The following is a 22,285-nucleotide window of genomic DNA, read 5'->3' on the forward strand; positions in this document are numbered from 1 at the left end:
AATTGTCTTCCTTCTGGTTCAGCTGCCTGCTCTTTCTTGACAATTTTGCTTTGTTGGTAACGAGCCACCCTTACAGACGAGTGTGCCTCTTCTCCATGCTTCAATGGTGCCACATGTAACGATGGGATGGCATCTTTCTATTGTGACTGTGACCATGGATACAGTGGCGAAAAATGTGAAATTCCAGGTAAGATACCGAATTCATGGAATCATTCTTAGATCTCAATCTTGATTAAGTATATCTCAAGTACAGCATCCAGTTTTTACTGTTATAATCTTTGTGGATGTCATTTGTTAGCTATCCATGGACAGGATTTCCAATGATTTTGTCATGTATAATTTTTCATCTGTATTGTAGATGATTTGACTGCACACACACAGGTCTGAACTCTTTCCCAAGGTACTCTGATAGATGGACACTACACACACAATAATAGTCTACAGTATATATTTAGGATAGGTTTACAGTGCTGGTATAATCATGAGATGGAGTCAGGAAACTATAAGTCAGATGGTCAGGCTGAAGGCCAAGTTCATGGTTGTAGTTTTAGTGGCAACTGCACTGGGGTGTGTGTGAGAAGGGACTCCTTGTTGAGCTGTGCCTAGGCAGTTCACTGATCTGGCCTAGGCAGTTCACTGATCTGGCCTAGGCAGTTCACTGATCTGGCCTAGGCAGTTCACTGATCTGGCCTAGGCAGTTCACTGATCTGGCCTAGGCAGTTCACTGATCTGGCCTAGGCAATTCACTGATCTGGCCTAGGCAGTTCACTGATCTGGCCTAGGCAGTTCACTGATCTGGCCTAGGCAGTTCACTGTCTTATATACCCGTTTGCCGCTGGTGTCTGGACCAGCACTGGAGTTTAATCCCAGCACTTCACTTTTGGTCTGGTTACCACCATGAGTTGACATGTTTATGGTAAAAAATATGTAATTTCTGAGCAAGACCTAACAGTAGCTTCCCTAAGCCTTAGCACTAGACCCTCCCAGGTCACTTCTATAATGACAGGCCTGGAGTAACTTGGAATCCCATGAAAATAATCTGCAATCACTGAGAAAAATCTCTCTCAATGATCACCAGAAATATTTCAAACTACAGTAGACATTCAGTAATCCACAGTCCAGTAACCCAGAAATCCATGTAATCTACAAGATTTCACTCTTGTTTTTACTCTTTTTAATCCTTTTAACCCGAATGGTACTTTGGGTTACTGAGATTTTTATCAGACAAGAAGTATTTGGCAACCAATGCTGATAACATAAATTACATTAAAACAAATCATTAATATAATAAAACAATGCATTAATAAAAATTAAAAATAAAAATAATATCAAACATTAGTTCAAAATAATACCCACCCACTCTCGACAGCCCAACACCCACCCATCGGCTCCTGCCTGCCTAGCACCCATCCACCAAATCCTTCCTGCACCACACCTACTCACCCACTCCTGCAGTGTGTCATTTAGCAGGGTTGAATAAGGGTTAATAATATATGTTATACTAGAATGAATAAAACAATGGTTAAAGCAAAAGATCGTCTTAACTCGTAATGAATGTGACAATTTGTATGATGAGTGGGGTACTGCAAGGTTCTATTTTGGGGGGCAACTCTTTTTGTCATATACATCAATGGCATAGCTGAGAATATTACAAACCTCATCATCAAATTTTCAGATGACACTAAGATTTATGTTAAAGTAGGAAGTGACAATGGTATGGAGGTCTTGCAAAGAGATTTACACAAACTTCACAAGTAGTCAGATGACTAGCAAATGCTTTATATATACAGGTATATAGAAAAATGCAAGACCATCACATGCTAAAGCATTCCACTTCACCTGATCTTTCAGGCATCCCTGTGTACAGGAATCGTAGCATATGTGTGGAAAAAGGCTAACATAGTTCCAATCTACAAAAGTGGCAGCAAGGAAGACCCCCTCAATTATAGACCTGTATCATTGACAAGTGTAATAGTGAAAGTATTGGAAAAACTAATAAAAACTAAATGGGTAGAACACCTGGAGAGAAATGATATAATATCAGACAGACAGTATGGTTTTCAATCTGGAAGATCCTGTGTATCGAATTTACTCAGTTTCTATGATCGAGCCACAGAGATATTACAGGAAAGAGATGGTTGGGTTGACTGCATCTATCTGTACCTAAAAAAGGCTTTCGACAGAGTTCCACATAAGAGGTTGTTCTGGAAACTGGAAAATATTGGAGGGGTGACAGATAAGCTTCTAACATGGATGAAAAATTTTCTGACTGATAGAAAAATGAGGGCAGTAATCAGAAGCAATGTATCGAACTGGAGAAATGTCACAAGTGGAGTACCACAGGGTTCAGTTCTTGCACCAGTGATGTTTATTGTCTACATAAATGATCTACCAGTTGGTATACAGAATTATATGAACTTGTTTGCTGATGATGCTAAGATAATAGGAAGGATAAGAAACTTAGATGATTGTCATGCCCTTCAAGATGACCTGGACAAAATAAGTATATGGAGCACCACTTGGCAAATGGAATTTAATGTTAATAAATGCCATGTTATGGAATGTGGAATAGAACATAGACCCCACACAACCTATATATTATGTGAGAAATCTTTAAAGAATTCTGATAAAGAAAGAGATCTAGGGGTGGTTCTAGATAGAAAACTATCACCTGAGGACCACATAAAGAATATTGCGTGAGGAGCCTATACCACACTTTCTAACTTCAGAATTGCTTTTAAATACATGGATGGCTATATACTAAAGAAATTGTTCACTACTTTTGTTAGGCCAAAGCTAGAATATGCAGCAGTTGTGTGGTGCCCATATCTTAAGAAGCACATCAACAAACTGGAAAAGGTGCAAAGACATGCTACTAAGTGGCTCCCAGAACTGAAGGGCAAGAGCTACGAGGAGAGGTTAGAGGCATTAAATATGTCAAAACTAGAAGACAGAAGAAAAAGAGGTGATATGATCACTACATACAAAATAGTAACAGGAATTGATAAAACCGATAGGGAAGATTTCCTGAGACCTGGAACTTTAAGAACAAGAGGTGATAGAGGTCACAATCGACTTGAGAATAGTCCAGGACGGACCAAAACGTCGTCGTCCCTTCAACTTCTAGTGTGTGGTCTGGTCAACAAGAGGTCATAGATTTAAACTAGCTAAACACAGATGCCGAAGAAATATAAGAAAATTCACTTTCGCAAACAGAGTGGTAGACGGTTGGAACAAGTTAGGGGAGAAGGTGGTGGAGGCCAAGACCGTCAGTAGTTTCAAAGCGTTATATGACAAAGAGTGCTGGGAAGACGGGACACCACGAGCGTAGCTCTCATCCTGTAACTACACTTAGGTAATTACTCAGTACTTTGGAAGCAAGTAATAATCAACGAAGTAGCCCATGGTACACAGCACGACTTCGCTCTCAGTGCACCAGGTACAGATCAATTTTTGCTTCCTGTTTCTTCATTCTGTGTGCTTGCAAATAATGCACTCACATACACCCTTGGCTTTAGTACTCATAAGTTGTAGGAAAAGATCAATTTGTAAGGTAGTCTTGAAAAGATCGCTTTGTATGGTCCCACACAGGAAGAGATTCAGCTTACCTCAAAGAGTGTCCATCAGTCAGGAAGAGATTCAGCTTACCTCAAGAGTGTCCGTCAGTCAGAAAGAGATTCAGGTATTCTTGAAAATATCTATGGAAAACACCACCATGGAAGCTGCTAACACTGTTCATCTATGCTATTTGTATCAGATGCATCATCACTAAATGCAGAAAACGAATCATCTATGTATCATCTAAATAAATTGTATGCATAGGATTGCAAGGGTGACGCTCAAAGCTACAACTGGATACGCTCGCTGTATCGTCCTCATAGGTGCTGTATCACTTGCATCCAACCTTTGTGTTAGGTCCTTATTGCGCCTCACTTCACCAATATTATGACCCTTATGTTCTTCAAACATTAAGGTTTGAATTTCACCGACAGAGCGCGTCGGACAGGTGTTTGGGAGCCAGAGGCGCGTGCGCCACCCATGGTTGCTCATTCAGTACTAACCCAGCCAGCAGCCCTAGGGCATTCTGGGAATTTTTTCCAAGATGGCTGCCTCTCACTGGAGGTCCTAAGAGTCCATTTCGTACACAACCAACCTCGTACACATTTAGAATTGGTACTAAAAAATCAAAACAGTCTCCGTGGTGTAGTGGTAAGACACTCACCTGGCGTTCCGCGAGCGCTATGTCATGGGTTTGTATCCTGGCCGGGGAGGATTTACTGGGCGCAATTCCTTAACTGTAGCCTCTGTTTAACGCAACAGTAAAATGTGTACTTGGATGAAAAAACGATTCTTCGCGGCAGGGGATCGTATTCCAGGGACCATAGGATTAAGGACTTGCCCGAAACGCTACGCGTACTAGTGGCTGTACAAGAATGTAACACCTCTTGTATATATCTCAAAAAAAAAAAAAAAAAAAAAAAAAGTTTTCTCAACTGAGTTTTCTCAGTTGGCGCAGTTAAGTGGTTAAGAAGCATTTATTCATTATTTAAGTGAAAAATGCTCCTAGAAATGTTAAAAGGCTGTTAAATTTTCATCCGTCTGTCAGCCATTTACAATGAGTGAATAAAAAACAAAACCAGAGCGCTGTCATGGTGCGCCCTGGTGTCCTGATGCGGCAACACAAAACATCACATCTAGAAATACAAGTTTCACATCTTTTATAGCAATTCTCTTGCCCAAAATATAAACAACTACACAGCTGATCTTAGAGGAGGTAAGAGTTGGAGTAGAAAATCCACTTTAACATATCTTTCAATAAATATATGAGGAACCATACTAAAATAGTTTTTCCACTAAATATCCTTGTAAAATACAGGTGCATCCTATCCAAAGGTGTGTCTTTTACACTGGCAAATACAGTAATTTTCTCTGAATAATTTACTCATCTATTTTTTTAAGTAGGGCTTTTCTTTAATAATGCTGAATTTTCTTTCCTGGATGTTTTCCTGCATTAGGTTGTTGAGTTTGCTCCTCCCATTATTTGCGTCTTCCATTGTTTGCTTCTCCCATTATTTGCTTCTTCCACTGTTTGCTCCTCCCATTGTCACTGCATCTCTGACTATCATTGTTTACTCCTTCCACAACACAATGACCCAGAACATAACAATTTTCTCTGTCTGAGCTCTGTATGTCTATCTCTCTTCCTGACCAGAGTCCTGCCCTGCCCAGAACACCACCCACGAAACTGGAGAGTTTCAGTGGCCTGCAACTCGACATGGAGAATCAGTCACTGTAACCTGTCCCTTTGGAAATCGAACTTCTGCCAGTGAAAATATTAGCTCAAAGATCTCTTCACTTGTTGGGGCTTCAAGTACGTCTGCCATTACTGATGATTATTTAACTACAAGCATTAATATAAACAATAAGTCTCTTGAATATGAGAATGGATCAGTTGTACATTCTACCTCACTTCCCCCATCACCAGAATTTACAACTCGTGCTGCATGGGATGACAGGAATTTTCATATTAACAGACAAATTCGCAATTTAGAATTTAATGAAAGTTCCCAAACGTTCAATCCTATCACGGTCTTGTCACAGGTAAGTGTATTTTACCATTTATGAAAAATGCTAAAATATCATGTTACACTTAGTACAAATACTGCTGTTTATATTCATTGAACTAGAAAAATTCGCATTGTTATGGAATATTGCAGATTAACCAATAAACTCTCTTTCAAAAAAGGTTAATAACGAATCGGCACGCAGACGTGCAGTAGCAGCAAACCTACGTGGATCACATCCAAAACAGCTGAGAAGATTGCAACCAAGAGGAGATTCTGAGAGAGCTGACCAAACTAAAAGAGTCACAGAACGACAGGCTGAAGGAGAGCAGGAGCCCCAGTCAAATGTTCAAGATGGATCAGAAAGAAGACAAATACAATACAGAGGATCTGGTATAAGAAGACTCAGAGTTCCAAAGCAAACAAGCATTGAAGAACTACCATTGGAACAACAAACACAAATTGGAGATGAAAATGTGAATGGGAGCAATAACCAGGAGCCCGAGACCACAACTCCATCCTCAGTGAGGCAGTGCCATCTATTAGGAGCAGTTCGTTCATGTGTGCTGCTGCCCAATGGCACAGCAGTCTGGAGTGAACCGGATATTTGCATGTGTCGAGGAAGGGCAATGCAGGAAGCCGAAGATGCTGCTAAAAATGTATCAATCCTCACTGCCTCTCCTGCATCAGTTAATTCTAAGATGTTCACCGATGCTGCTAATCAGCTGGCAATACTTGTGAAACATGCACTTCAAGATCCTGAAGTAAGTTATTCTGTGCATACAATATTTTATAATAATCAGGGGCCAGATTCACGAAGCAGTTACGTATGCACTTACGAACCTGAACATCTTTTCTCAATCTTTGGTGACTTTGTTTACAATTATTAAACAGTTAATGAGCTCTGAAGCACCAGTAGACTGTTTATAACAATAACAACAATTGACTGGGAAGTTTTCATGCTTGTAAACTCTTTATTAAAAATAACCAAAGGCATCAAAGATTGAGGAAACATGTACACGTTCGTAAGTACTTGTGTAACTGCTTCATGAATCTGGCCCCTGGCCTATCAATGGTGAGCATCAATTCCAGGAGTTAAGTCAACCCAGCCTTCAGCTTTCCCCTCAGATAGATAATTACTTTTGCTATAACCTTTACATGTTTTTTAAGCAGGTAAATTGAACTAAAATTTGGGAAGTGTTGTAAAATACATATCAGTGTAACTAATGTTTATAAATAATCTTGGGTGAGTTTTCCAGACCCTTCAAATGGTAAACAATGTGTGAGCCTGTGCCAAAAGATATTTGTTAGGCGTGATTGTTTATTAATAAGAAATTGTAGATTTCTTGTTTCTGATTATAATAGTAAAATATTTCAAAAGGTATAATTTTGCCCATTGATTTTTGCATTTTCATGGTCTCTAAGATGCCTCCACACTGTTTCCTCAACTAGGTAATTACCATACTTGATTCGATAAAATATGTTGAATAAGTCTTAAGGTGCAGTTATTGTCATATATCCGAGTTTACTTGAGAGAGACTAACTCTAGTGGCCTCAACAAAGACAGGAAGCCGGTGATTGGTGAAGGTCCCTCCACTTGCCTTGATGTACTTTTCCAGCTGCACTATAAAACCCAACACAGTTTTGGCATTAACCCCTAAGCTGCTCTGGGCTATTTGGCTTTCAACACCCACAGGCACAAAAAAAAAAATTATTTCGTCTGATAAAAGTGTTCATTTGTGTTCCCTGATCACGGGAAAAAATAATAAAAAAAAAATCGTAAGTGGCATTTTGGCCGCAATAGGGCGGGGAAGTCTGGCAAAAAACCAGCGTTGAATGTAATGAAACTCGATTTTCTGGGTGAGCCCCTACGGCTCCCTGGAGCTTATCGGGCTAATGTATGTTATATTAGACTGGGACATTAGCTATGGAGTTCAGACCTACCAGGGACCATGAGCCAGAACCTGGCCCCTTCAGAGAGGTTGCAAGGAGCAATGGCCCTGGAAAACTCGCCTGTGGTTGGAGGTTTTCCTTATCTGCCATCGACCGGGGTGAGGCACCCAGAAAGGTAGGCATAACAAAACAAACCCCACATGGTAAGAAACTAACAACAAACACCGAACAGAGAGGTAGAATTCCCTACAATCCTAAGCAAACAAGTAAACGTAACACACCACTGTCGTGCCGCTCGTCCACGCAGCCCTCCCCTCCCCAAGAGGGGGAGGGTGGGGGGCGGACCTCGCCACGCCGGCTGCAAAGCACTCCAGTTCAGTAGCTAAGCTTCAACAAACACGAAAAAAATGCCGACCGGTGGGAGGGAGGGTTGCCAGTGGAGCCTCCGGGGCTCACCCTGAAAATGGCATTTCATTACATTCAACGCTGGTTTTCTGAGGGGAGCCCCTACAGCTCCCTGAAGCTTCATACCCAAAGAGAAGGAAAAGAAAGGGCTGACCTGGGTGATGGCCGCCACAAACTCTGCAATGCGAAGTCGAGACAACAGGCTGCAACCTGTAACCTAAAGCAACACAAGAACGCCCAGGAGCAGACATGCTCACAAAACAACGAGCGGCCAGGAACCCATATGACCTCCAAATCCCTGCGCCTGAAATGAGCCCAAGACATGTTACCAAATACGGCAGCGAAAGCTGCAAACATCCGAATGGCACAATGCCAGGTTGGCGGCCCCTAGTAATTAAGAAAGTCACACCTCTAGAGTGTTAATGAGCACCAAGTGACCAAGGTCAGGTCGTGTGAAGTTGACCTAGTTTCTGCTAAGCTCATAATTGTAGCCAGGTATCTTGGGGGGGGGGGTTTCCATCAAACAAGCCACCAGTTTAAGGTGTGGCTTGGTAGAGTGCCTGGGGCTATCTACTTGTGGGTGGAGTCAGCTAGTTGGTCCTCAATATATACCCAGGGTACTGTACACTCAAGAGGAGGAGACAGGAGAACAGCCAGCAGAGCAGAACAGAGGACAGCATAGCCAGGGAAGCTGTCAGCCGGACAGGGTGGGACAGTCTCTGTCAACTACAGAACCCCCCCCCCCCTGTCTATCCAGCTATAGGCAGACACTTGGTGAGTTGAACATGAAAGAGAGGTTTCAAGGAGCAATGGCCCTGGAAAACTGCCTTGTGGTTGGGGGTTTTCCTTATCTGCCATCGACCGGGGTTAGGCACCCAGAAAGGTAGGCATAACAAAAACACCACATGGTAAGAAACTAAAACAAAAAAATGAACAGATAGGTAGAAACTCCCTACAATCCCAAGGAAACAAGCAAACATCACACTTTACTGCCACGCCGCTCATCCGCGCAGCCCTCCCTGCCTCGAGAGGGGAAGGGGGGGCCCCAGACCTCACCGCGCCAGCTGCCTAGCACCAGTTCATAAGCTAATGTCAACCGGGACAGACGCTTCTCTGGCCTCACTTTCCTAGGCAGTGTTTGCTTTCGTAGCATTCACTGCCGTGTGTTGTGTTGTGCGGTGACCAGGTGTTCCTCATCAGTACCGGGGCTGCATGCGCTTAGGGGCTTCCTTCCCTAAGCGCCCTGTGAGTACTGCCCCTGTGTGACAGGGTTATCTTTCCTGGGGCGTTTAGGAACCATTCCTATAGAGGTTCTTGCTGCTCAGCATTTGCCTCACCCTTGGGGCTAGCTGGGGCTTGGGGCCCTTGTTTGACCTTGGGTAGGGACTGATATTGTGCTGGGTAGGGCGTCAAGGTGTTGCGCAGCCTGCCACCTACGTGGTGACCAGTTCCTGTTGCCTCTGGGGCGGTGTACTTTTGCGGGGTTTTTCTTTTGTTTTTCTTTTACTTTGCCTAGTGTGGCTATAGTTCCACTGGTAGTGTTTGGTGGTCCTCTGTTAGGCCCCCGTGTTTGTACATGTCGCAGGGGTTTTCAGTGTTGCATCCCCCCCTTGTTAGCTTGGGTGTTTAACCCTTGTGTTGTTAAGGGTTATTTGGCCATTGTCAACCAGAGGCGCATAACAAAAATAAAAAACTTTTTTCTTCTAAACCTGTTATTTGTGTTCCCTGATCACGGAAAAAATAATAAAAATATCGTTAGTGGCATATTTTCCCTGCTATAGGACGGGGAAGTCTGGTAAAAAAACAGGCGCTGACTCAGCGTGCATCCGAGGCGGTTTGCTCAGCTCCAGCTGTCAGGCAGGAGTGGCCACAAAGAGATAATTAACTAATTATTTCAATGTCTCTGATTGATTTTTCTTCATTTTTTTGCTGTAATATTATTCAATAGTGTGTAGTGTGATATATTTATATCATAAAATGTGTGAATCATCGCTGTACTCAAAATTATGGTGTGCATATTGTAACGTTTCTATTGTTAGGTAAAGTATGGTGACAAATAAACAGACACTAAGATACTATATATATATATTTGGTCGAATATACAGAAGTACACAGGTGATACTTTGGTGTGAGTTGAGCGCACTGAGCGTCGGTACAGTATCTCGCAAGTGTCTGCTCTAGACCACACTTGAAAGTAGACTAGTTAAGGTTTGCTATTCTGCTGCTTATATGCTCGGGCAACACCTCACCGTGTTGCCCGGGCAATGCCTCACCTCATTCATCTCCAAAGGTTGACAGGAATATTAACAATGCATTTGGACCGAGTATGTTATTGGGATAATCTACTCGCTACAGAACTCCCCCTCCCAGGGGATGAAAGGAAAAATACTTGATCAAGGAACTTAGCTGGTCGGTGAATTGTACGCCCTGCTCGCGTTACATAACCATCAAAGTTAACTTCCTCCTCTTCGCTGATGTCATCTAACTGGGGTCGTAGGGTGGGAGGTCACACAGGATTGTCCGTCGTCGTAGGATCAGGTTGTGGTGCGGCTGGTAACTGGGGTTGTAGGGTGGGAAGTCGTACAGGATCGTCCGTTGTCGTAGGTGGTGGTGCTGCTGGTAACTGTGGTCGAAAAGTGAACTGCGTAGTCGGCGGATGTGTCTCTGGATTTAGCAGTCGCAGACGTTGAGACGAAGCCTGGAGCAGAGCAGAGAACTGAGTGAGGCTGGAGTCATGGAGCTCTATGTGGGAGAGCGTGGCGGCTCGATTGAGAATTGTGAGTGTCTGAACTCGGGGAGCGAGAGCGTGGCAGCTCGATGCGGTCGTAGTCTGCTGTCTGCTCTGTGTCGAAGCTGTAGCGTCTTGGGTTGATTAGGACTACACGCCGAGTACTACATTGTTGACTGTGGAAATTGTAGTCTGGTACCAAAAGATGTAGGCAGTGTGTGGACAAGCTCGGTGTAGCAGGAGAGAAGAATGTGCATAATTGTTGCGTCCTTGGGTCGCTGGTGGAGCATTTAGATCCGGGGCGGATGGGCTCGGGCACCAGGACATTAGGAGGTAATGTAGGCACGTAGTTAGGACAACGAGGTAATCACATCTAGAGCTGAATTGTCCTGAAGGCGACGAAGTGTCGGAAACGCAAGCTGTAAGTCCTGTACTGCACAAAGGGCTTGAGTCGGCCGAGTATCAAAATGCAGTGAACGTGTAGATGAATCTGATGACAGAGCAGCTGTCGTGGGCGTAGGACAAGCAGTGCCCTGGCAGCGACGGAGAGTCGGCAGGACAAGCTGTAGATTCAACGTGATGTAATCATTGATGAGGCTGTCAGATGAGTGAGTAACTATCGTGGAGCAGCAAGCCGTAGTAGATGAAAATGCAGAGATGGACGCGATGAAAATCATAGCTGTGGTGAGGGTGTTGGCAGTGTTCCATCACAGCAAACAGTAGCAGTAGAGGTCCAGTGAGAGTCCATGTTGTAGTCCATCGTGGCTGGGTATCGTCGAAACTCTCTGGGGTCACCAATGTAACGTTTCTATTGTTACGTAAAGTATGGTGACAAATAAACACAGACACTAAGATACTATATATATATTTGGTCGAATATACAGAAGTACACAGGTGATACTTTGGTGTGAGTTGAGCGCACTGAGCGTTGGTACAGTATCTCGCAAGTGTCTGCTCTAGACCACACTTGAAAGTAGACTAGTTAAGGTTTGCTATTCTGCTGCTTATATGCTCGGGCAACACCTCACCGTGTTGCCCGGGCAACGCCTCACCTCATTCATCTCCAAAGGTTGACAGGAATATTAACAATGCATTTGGAGCGAGTATATTATTGGGATACTCTACTCGCTACAATATTATTGATTCAATTATTGTGTTCATAAAACAATAAACAAATACTTTGTCAATTATTACACTATATACACAGGTTATATATACGTATCTGCACGTTTTGTTCACCATAACGAACCACTAAGTTGATATTGCAAGTCAAGAAGCAGCAAGGTGTGGCCACCACATCTGCCAGTCAGCCTCTCGCTGCCACTCCCTCAATGACTCCTCACTCACCCATATCCTCCTCCCACCATACTGTTCTTGCTTTTATTCACTATAAACAGACGTTATATATAAATATCTACATGTTCTATTCACCATAACTGTTCATCTAAGCTGGTATAGTGCCCAAAGAGCATAATGGCCACCCCTACCCAGCATGATATATCATGCAGATGTTGCCACACTCATCACCAAAATGGCTTCTCCCCACACTCCTTTTGCTGTTATTACACTATATATACATGTTATATATAAGTATCTACATTTGTGTTCTCCATAACGAACCACTAAGTTTGTATGCTGAGTAGCAGTGGCAGTGGCAGCCCGCCACTGGCTGTCAATCCCTCCCTCCCTTCTTCACCTTACCTGACTCGCCACCCTTCTCTCACCATAATTTTTTTGCTTTTATTCATTATATATAAGTATCTGCATCTTTGTTCACTATAGTGAACAACTAAGCTAGTATAGTGAGTCCAGACAGTAAAAGGTGGTCGCACAGAGTCAGCAGACAACGCTATGTCCCTCCCCACCAAGATTACTCCTCCCACTACAGTGCTAATTATCACAACAATCCTGCTATTATCAGAATCCTGGCCATTTTTATCATAGTCAGGGGTCTTCTGTAATACTATCATCGCTAAATAATAGCATGTACATATATATTATGGCATTTTTAGGCGATGCTGTGGTCACAAGCTGAACAGCAGTGCTGTGAGCTCATGCTACGTGCGCCAGCCTTGGTGGCGCACACAAGACCCTGGCACTATAGTACCCCTGGCACTATGGTACCCTTAGCACTATGGTACCATGGCACTATAGTACCCACTATGGCTTCGGCGTCTGTTCGGTTCCTTCGGGGACTCCCCTTTTGCCTTTTTCGCAATCGTTGGGTTCTCACCATTGAGAATTGCTGAGTTCTCATCTGCCAGCCAGTGCTCACCAGGCTGGCCGGGGATGGTGGGGTTCGTCCGTCCATCGGGCTCACAGCACGGTTCGGGAGTTCATGGCTGTCTGGTTTGTGTTTTGGAGGGTTAGGGTCATTCAGAGCTCTCCCATCCAGCTCCATTTGGACTGCTTTTCAGTGGTTCATTGCCGGAACCACGGGGATTCTCTTAGGTCCTTGACCTTTGGGGTTGGTCCCTTCAAGTGGCTTGTCTGCTGGATTCTCAAGATTTGGCTAGCTGTGCGTTTCATGTCCAGGGTGTCCTGCATCCTGGGGGACGGCCTGTCTCGGTTCATACCTCTGTTCACGGATTGGCCGGTTTTTGTCAACTCATTTCGTTGGCTCTGCCAGACGTACGGACTCCTGGACATAGACATCTTCGCGTCAGCATGGTCTCAGCGTCTCCCATTCTATGTGGCGCCTTTACCCGCCTGCGAGGCGTTCATGGTGAATGCCTTTCGGGAGGACTGGTCGAGGTGGTGTTACCTGTTCCTCTTTTCTCGGTCCTGACTGTTGCTTTGGGTTCTGGCTCGGATGGAGTCCTTCCCAAGGAGAGTAGTCCTCGTGGTCTCTTGGTGGCCAGCCCAGCTTTGTTTTCAGACGCTGCTTGATTGGTGTCCGAACCCGGGGCGTTTCCCGCAGCTCTGCCTCTTTCAGCAGGTCGGACCGGTCCTGTACGTGACTGGTTCAGCCTTCTCCTCGGCTCTTCGCGTCTGCTCTTTTAATGTGGGTGTATCACCATTTCTATGGTGATCAGGTGGCTTCGTTGATGGTGTCCCACCTGCGAACTTCATCTCGGTGACAGTATGATGTTCCTGGTGTTTCTATTTGCCATTTTCTTGCTCTTCGTGGGTTGTCTTCTCTTTCGCATCGGGTTGTCTTGTCCTTTCTTAGGTTTTCAGGACTGTTAATTGATACTTCTTACTGTTGCCTTGTATGTCGCAACATACTGTCACTTGAGTTCGGGGTGGACATCACATCCGCCTCGTTCTGTACGCTTCTCGTGTTGGGTTTCACCTCCGGCCTGCTCATGCACCACCTGAGCCGTCCTGGTCCTTGATCAGGGTGCACTCTTATCCTTCCTCTCCCCAGTTTGTGGTAGCCCCCTCGGTTCTAGATTGCTTTTCAGAGGCCATATTTTGTTGGCATTGGCCTCTGTGGGTCGGGTCGGGGAGCTTCCAGCTTTCCTCCGTCGCAGAGGTTTCTGCTCTTTTGGTACTGGTGGTAGGTTTGCATGCTTGCAGCCTTTCTCCGTCTTTCTGGCGAAGGTCGAGATGGCTACTTTCCGGAGGGGGGGTCCTTGGGTTATTGATGCTTGGTTGGTTCGGCTGGGGGTGCATCCTGTGTTGTCCGGTTGCGCTTTTTTGCCGTTACCCGTGTACCGTGTCTGGGGATGCGCTTTGTGTTGATCCGGTTCCCCTCGTTCCCTGTTTCAAGGCTCGGGTCTCCCAGGTCGTCCGCAGAGTTTTTAAGTCTTCCAGCTTGCGGTCTGTCCTTGCGCCCGTGCTGTTCGGACATTTGCAGCTTTTGCTGCTGTGTTGGTGACGTCTAGGGCTCATTTCGGGTGCAGGGATTTGGGAGTCGCACAGGTTCTTGGCCGCCCATTCTTTATGCGCGTCTGCTCCTGTGCATTCTTGTTGCCTTGGGTCGCAGATTGCAGCCTGTTGTCTTGGCTTCGCGTTGCGGAGTTTGTGGCGGCCGCCTCCCGGGTCAGCCCTTTCTTTTCCTTCTCTCTGGGTATGAAGCTCCAGAGAGCCGTAGGGGCTCCCCACAGAAAACCAGCATTAAATGTAATGAAAAGCCATTTTCTGGGTGAGCCCCGGAGGCTCCCTGGCAACCCTCCCTCCCACCGGTTGGCGGTTTTTTTGCATTGGTTGAAGCTTAGCTTCCAAACTGATGCTAGGCAGCCGGCGCGGTGAGGTCCGGGGCTCCCCCCCTCCCCCTCTCTGGGCGGGGAGGGCTTTGCGGACAATTGGCACAGCAGTAAAGTGTGATGTTTGCTTGTTTGCTTGTTTCCTTGGGATTGTAGGGAGTTTCTACCTCTCTGTTCGGTTTTTTGTTTTAGTTTTAGTTTTTTACCATGTGGGGTTTGTTTTGTTATGCCTACCTTTCTGGGTGCCTAACCCCGGTCGATGGCAGATAAGGAAAACCCCAACCACAAGGGGGTTTTCCAGGGCCATTGCTCCCTGAAACCTCTCTGAAGGGGCCAGGTTCTGGCACTGGTCCCTGGTAGGTCTGAACTCCTTAGCTAATGTCTCGGTCTAATATAACATACATTAGCCCGATAAGCTCCATGGAGCCTCCGGGGCTCACCCAGAAAATGGCGTTTCATTACATTCAACGCTGTTTTTTTCTGGTGGAGAACAAGGCGGTGGGCTTCCAGAGAGGCCCTTGGGTCATTGATGCTTTGTTAGTCAGGCTGGTGATGCATTTTGGGTTGTGTCCGGTTGTGGCTTTATGTCGTTACTTGCACTTTGGGTTGATTTGATTTCCTTCGTTCTCTGTTCCAAGGCCCGGGTCTCTCAGGTCGTCCACAGGGTGATTAGGTCTGCCAACTTGTAGTCTATCCTTGTGCCCATGACATTTGTCAGAATGGTGCTTTGGCTGCCATGTTTGGCAACATGTCCTGGGCTGACATTCTGGCACAGGAGTTTTGAAGGCCGAATAGGGTCCTGGCCGCCCATTATTTGGTACATGTACCTGGTCCCGGTCGTTCATTTCTGGCTTTGGGTCACAGGGTGCAGCTGGTTGTCTCACCTTCGAGTTGATGTGTGCATTGCAGCAGCCTCCTGGATAAGTCCCTCTTTTACTTTGTGTTTGGTTATGTAGCTCCAGGAAGCTGGAGGGGCTCCCCACAGAAAACCAGCATTGAATGTAATGAAATGCCATTTTCTGGGTGAGCCCTGGAGGCTCTCTAGCACCCGCCCTTCCTTCAGTCGGCAGTTTTGTTTTTGATGTACAGCCTCTGAACTGAGGTGTGGGTAGCCGGTACAGGGGTCTGGGGTTTACTCATCCCCCTTCCAGGGAGGGGAGAGCTGTGCAGACAAGCGGCGCAGTGGCGGTAAATGATGTTTGCTTGTTTTCTTATGTTTCTGGGGGAGCTCTGTCTCTGGTCATAGGTTGCAAATTCCTACCAAGTGGAATTTGTTTTGTTATGCCTACCTTTCTGGGTGCCTAATCCCTGTCAATAGCAGACATGGAATGCTCCCAAACACATGGGGATTTCCATAGGCCATTGCTCCCTGTGCCTCTCTGAGGGTGCCCGGTTCTGGCTCGTGGTCCTCGGTAGGCAGAACTCCAATGACTGATGCCCGACGTATCTAGCGTATATCAGCCTAATAGCTCCAGGAAGTCTCCGGGGATCCCCAGAAAATGGCGTTTCATTACATTCAACGCTGGTTTTTTATTTTTTATTTGTAGCGTTATCATTTATTGTGATGAGTAAAGATATTTACCTGTATAGGTTTTCCTCTCTCCATGACCAGATGGCAAGAAGCATGGTGTCAGCTCTCAGTAACATGATGGATGTCAACGACTCTGTGATAGCAGCAGGGGATAAGAAAAATAATGTTACAAGCCAACTTGTTAAAACCATCAATACTTTTACAGAAAATGTAGCTGTAGAAATTGGAAAACCAGTACATGTCAGGTATGTAAAAGTTAGTAGTAAATCCTGCATATATAAAATATAAATAATAGGGTAGTTCTTCTTAGACATTTAATATTGCACCAATTATAAATTGGAATACTCCTGTTTGTTTTGACATAACACAAACAGCCCTGTCCTCTATAATAATAATGACTATTTTTATTTATTTATTTATTTTTTATTTATTTATTTAATTTTTATTTACAAGAAGTTACAGTACATTGAGTTTGTGAGCGTACATAACATTGCTGTTTTTACCTTCTTGTAAAGCCACTAACACACAGAGATTGAAAATGTATACAGATTCATGGAAATTGAAAAGGAAATGTGTAAAACATAAATCCCTATACTGCTCTGGGCTATATGGCCTTCAACACCCACAGGCACACACAAAAATAAGTCCTATTAAAGTGTTCATTTGTGTTCGCTGATCACGAGAAAAATAATAAAAAAATCGTAAGTGGCATATTTTGGCCGCAATAGAGTGGGTAAGTCTGGCTAAAAAGAGGCGTTGACAGAGCAAGCATAGGAGGAGGTCTGCTTCGCCCCAGGTGTCGGGCGAGAGGTGCCACAAAGATATTATTATCTAAATATTTAAATGTCTCTGATTGATTTTTTCTTAGTTTTCCTGCAATAATATTATTCAATAGTGTGTAATATGATATATCTATATAATAAAATGTGTAAATCATCACTATACTCAAAATTATGGTGTGAATATTAGTGATTCAGTTATTATGTTCATAAAACAATAAACAAGTACTTTTGCAGTTATTACACTATATACACAGGTTATATACAGTGCGGCCTCGACTTACGATGATAATCCGTTCCCAGAGAAGGATCGTAAGTTGAAATATCGTAAGTTGAAGCGATTTTTCCCATAAGAAATAAAGGGAATTGAATTAATCCGTTTCCCACCCTCCAAATTATTAACTTACAAATACATTTTATACTGAATACAATTTTGTTCTCTACAATATAGTACATATGTTTATCTTACCTTTATGGAGGACTGTTGATGGTGTATGGAAATGGTGATGAGGGGGGAGGAGGAGAGGTGTTACTGTTTGGAAGGGGAGTCCCCTTCCATTATAACATCAGGCAGTGATGACTTTTCTGGGATACACTCTCTGGCATTTTTGCCTACATACCACTAGGACCTGCTTGTGGCTCACTGCTTGCTTGTCTTACTAAGAATCTGTCTAAAAACACTTGTTTTTCCCTACATTTTAACACTTGTCTGTAGTAAGACATCACATTGTCATTTAAAAGGTCAATGCAATAGCCTGCTACAGCTTTATCTGGGTGAGTTTTTTCAACAAAACTTTGCAGTTCTTTCCATACTTCACACATTTTTTAATGAGGAAGGGATATCCTCTACTGCCTCAACTCATAACTATTTTCTTAGGTTGAACCTTACCACTGACTTTCTGGGACCCATGGCATGATATATAATAATCAGTTTTATGTTCAAAAAGCATAAAATCACCACAAAAATGGAATTTTTTATAGGCGTGATCGTCACTAAGCGGGCAGCTCTAGTAAACTGAGGCAGGTTGGCCCGCGTGACCGGGAACCATGCGCTCGGTCGACCCAAGCGTGTACCAACAAATATCGTTAGTCGACGACACTATCGTAAGTCACTAGGAGGAGCTAGGTAATAAACGAGAGGGTCTTATAACAATAATGAGAGAAATTATAGTCAGAGCTGATAAAGATAGATCACGACTGTTGGTAGTCGGTGACTTCAACTTAAAATCCATAGACTGGGCGGCATATGAAGCTAGAACAGAGGATTTTTGACGCCTTCCGGAGCCCTGCCTCAATGTTTTCACTGGATACCTCATCTTAAGGCTGGGGCTTTGTGACCAATGCTCATCAGATCAGCCTAGGGGCGGTGGGCTATCCTTCCATCTGGCTGACAGTACAGGTGCAGGAGTATGTGGCACTGGGGCTTGCACTGCATTGGATTCAACACGCTCGGAGTTCTACTGATCCGGCCCCATTCGAACTGTGTTCCTGATGGTTCATTGCCTGAACCACGTGGGCCTCTGTGGTTCGTGGCTCTTTGGGGCTGGTCGCTTCTGGTGGCTCTTCTGCTGAGTTCTTGGGGTTTAGCTTCTCCATGAGGTTCATATCCAGGGTGTGTCCAACGTCCTGGTGGATGGTCTGTCATGGTTCATTTCCCCTGTCTATGGAATGGAGGGTTGACGTCGAGTCCTTCAGTTGGCTCTGCCAGATGTTTGGGCCCTCAGAGGTGGACCTCTTCACTTCGGCAGTGGTCGAGGCATCTCCCCCATTTATGTGGCGCCCTTCCCCGACTGCGAGGCCTTCGCAGTAGATGCTTTTCGGCAGGACTGTTCGAGGTGGGGTTACCTGGCCTTGGTTTCAGGAGCTGCTTGCTCGGTGTCTGAACCCAGGGCGTTTTCCACGGGTTCGCCTCTTTCAGCTGATTGTGCCAGTGAGGTACCTTACTGGTTCACTCTACTCTTCCGAGCTTCGTGTCTGGAGTCTTTGACACGGGTGTATCACCATCTGTATGGTGGCCAAGTAGCTTCTCTAATTGTTTCCCACCTGCAGTCTTCTCAGCGGCAGTATGAAGTCTCTTGGTAGGTGCTTTCACCACTTCCTTTCCCTGCATAGGTTGTCTTTCGGTTTTGGATCATGTTGTGTTGCTTTTTCTTTCTTAGCTCTTTCAGGACAGGCATCTTATGCCAAATACCAGCGATACAAAGATACGAGAAACAACTACACGTCAGTAAGGAGAGAGGCAGAGAGGAACTTTGAGAGCAGTATAGCAGACAACTGTAAATCAGATCCAGGCCATTTCTATAAATTCATTAAAAGCAAGCTGCAGGTAAAGGATAATATTCAGAGGTTGAAAATGGAGGCCAGATACACTGAAAATGAAAAGGAAATGTGTGAAACATTAAACGAAAAGTTCCAAAGTGTATTTGTACAAAATGAGATCTTCAGGGAACCAGACACAATAAAAATTCCAGAGAACAACATAGAGCACATAGAGGTGCCTAGAGACAAGGTGAAACAAATGCTCTTGGAGCTAAGTAAGAACAAAACAGTTGGCCCAGATGGAGTTTCACCTATGAGTTCTGAGAGAATGTGCACCTGAGCTCAATATACCACTTCAGCTGATTTTTCAGACATCCCTGTGTACAGGAGTCGTAGCAGATGTGTGGAAAAAGGCTAACATAGTTCCAATCTACAAAAGTGGCAGCAGGGAAGCCCCCCTTAATTATAGACCTGTATCATTGACAAGTGTAATAGTCAAACTATTGGAAAAAATAATTAAAACTAAATGGGAAGAACACCTGGAGAGAAACGATATAATATCAGACAGGCAGTTTGGTTTTCGATCGGGAAGATCCTGTGTACTTCGAATTTACTCAATTTCTATGATCGAGCCACAGAGATTTTACAGGAAAGGGATGGTTGGGTTGACTGCACCTATCTGAACCTAAAAGAAGGCCTTCGACAGAGTTCCACATAAGAGATTGTTCTGGAAACTGGAACACATTGGAGGGGTGACAGGTAAGCTTCTAACATGGATGAAAAGTTTTCTGATAGAAAAATGAGGGCCGTAATAAGTGGAAGTGTATTGGACTGGAGAAATGTCACAAGCGGAGTACCACAGGGTTCAGTTCTTAACGTTCATTGTCTACATAAACAATCTACCAGATGGAACACAGAATTATATGAACATGTTTGCTGATGTTGCTAAGATAATAGGAAGGATAAGAAACTTAGATGATTGTCATGCCCTTCAAGATGACCTGGACAAAATAAGTATATGGATCACCACTTTGCAAATGGAATTTAATGTAAATAAATGCCATATGTTATGGAATGTCGAATAGGAGAACATAGACCCCACACAACTTATAAATTATGTGGAAAATCTTGAAAGACTTCTGATAAAGAAAGAGATCTCGGCATGGTTCTAAATAGAAAACTATCACCTGAGGACCACATAAAGAACGTGTGCAAGGAGCCTATGCCACGCTCTCTAACTTCAGAATTGCTTTTAAATACATGGATGGGGAAATATTAAAGAAATTGTTCACGACTTTTGTTAGGCCAAAGCTAGAATATGCAGCAGTTGTGTGGTGCCCATATCTTAAGAAGCACATCAACAAACTGGAAAAGGTGCAAAGACATGCTACTAAGTGGCTCCCAGAACTGAAGGGCAAAAGCTACGAGGAGAGGTTAGAGGCATTAAATATGCCAAAACTAGAAGATAGAAGAAAAAGAGGAGATATGATCACTACGTACAAAATAGTAACATGAATTGATAAAATTGATAGGGATGATTTCCTGAGACCTGGAACTTTAAGAACAAGAGGTCATAGATTTAAACTAACTAAACAAAGATGCCGAAGAAATATAGGAAAATTCACTTTTGCAAACAGAGTGGTAGATGGTTGGAACAAATTAGGTGAGAAGGTGGTGGAGGCCAAAATCGTTAGTAGTTTCAAAGCGTTATAGGACAAAGAGTGCTGGGAAGACGGAACACCACAAGCGTAGCTCTCATCCTGTAACTACACTTAGGTAATTACACTTAGATAATTACTGTCGCCTCGTATTGTGTGGTGCTGGGGGAGCTGCTCCGGCTTGCGTTCGGGGTGGATATAACTTTCGGTTCCGTTTCGTAAGCTTTCTCGTGCTTTTTACCACCTCTGGCCTGCTCATGCGCTGCCTGATCCATCCCGGTCTTTGGACTGGGTGCTCTCCTTTCACTCTTTCTCCTCGGTTTGTGGTGGCTCTTTCGGTCTAAGACTTTTTCCAGAAGGCTTTGTTCTTGTTAGTTTTGGCTTCTGGGGGTCAGGTCAAGGAGCTTCATGCTCTCCTCCAGCGCAGAGGCTTTTGATCCTTGATTGGGTGAACGTTTTGTTTGTTTGCAGCTGTCTCCATCTTTTCTGGTGAAGAATGAGATGACGGGCTTCCGGAGAGGCTGTGGGTTATTGGTGCTTGGTTGGTTAAGCCGGGGGTGCATCATGTTTTGTGTCGAATTGTGACTTTACTCCATTACCTGCATGACTTCAGCGTCTGTGTCTTGGGATGCGCTGTTAATTGACCCAGTTTCTCTTATTCTCACTCGGGTGCTTGTGTTTCTCAGGTCATCTGTAGGGTTATCAAGTCTAGCCAGCCTGCAGTCTGCCCCTCACTGCCTATGATGTTCTTTCATTCAGAGTTTTGGCTGCTGTGTTTGGTAATATGTCTTGGGCTGACATTTGGGCATGGGGGTTTTGGAGATCAAACAGGGTCCTGGCTGCGCATTATCTTGTTAGTGCTGAGCCCTCAGCAGTCTTGTGTCGCCTTGGGTTGGCACTTGCAGCCAATTGTCTCCTCTTTGTTATGAGTTGTGCGGTGCAGCCGCCTCCCAGGTAAGTTCCTATTTTCCTGCACTTTGGGTCGTTAGCTCCAGGGAGCCAGTGGGGCTTCCCCACAGATAACCAGTGTTCAATGTAATGAAAGGGCATTTTCTGGACACTTTCTTGGGGTGGGGGGAGAGTCAGCGCAAATGAGCAGTGCATGGTGTAATGACATGTTGCTTGTTAGCTTGTTTTCCTTAGGGGAAGTTTCTAGCCTCTGTTTGGTCTGAGGTTGCAATTTTTCTACCAGGAGGAGTCTGTTTTGGAGTGCCTACCTTTCTGGGTGCTCAACCCCGGTTGATGGCAGACGAAAATACTTTCATACATGAGTTTCAAAGGCCGGTACTCTCTGTGCCTCTCTGAGGGGGAACCATG

General features: G+C 44.6%; 1 protein-coding gene across 1 annotated transcript in view; it reads left to right on the forward strand.

Annotated features, from left to right (window-relative positions):
* LOC123767978 (uncharacterized) overlaps positions 1-22,285 on the forward strand; it is a 268,631-nt gene that overhangs the window by 182,016 nt on the left and 64,330 nt on the right. Inside the window, exons 14-19 of the mRNA XM_069306497.1 lie at positions 77-187; positions 5,213-5,601; positions 5,747-6,328; positions 16,354-16,517; positions 18,776-19,129; positions 19,368-19,640. Coding sequence (XP_069162598.1) covers positions 77-187; positions 5,213-5,601; positions 5,747-6,328; positions 16,354-16,517; positions 18,776-19,129; positions 19,368-19,640 — 1,873 coding nt within the window. The remainder of the gene's footprint in view (positions 1-76; positions 188-5,212; positions 5,602-5,746; positions 6,329-16,353; positions 16,518-18,775; positions 19,130-19,367; positions 19,641-22,285) is intronic.

Source organism: Procambarus clarkii, chromosome 58 (assembly GCF_040958095.1).
Source record: "Procambarus clarkii isolate CNS0578487 chromosome 58, FALCON_Pclarkii_2.0, whole genome shotgun sequence".
In the NCBI taxonomy this organism is placed as follows: domain Eukaryota; kingdom Metazoa; phylum Arthropoda; class Malacostraca; order Decapoda; family Cambaridae; genus Procambarus; species Procambarus clarkii.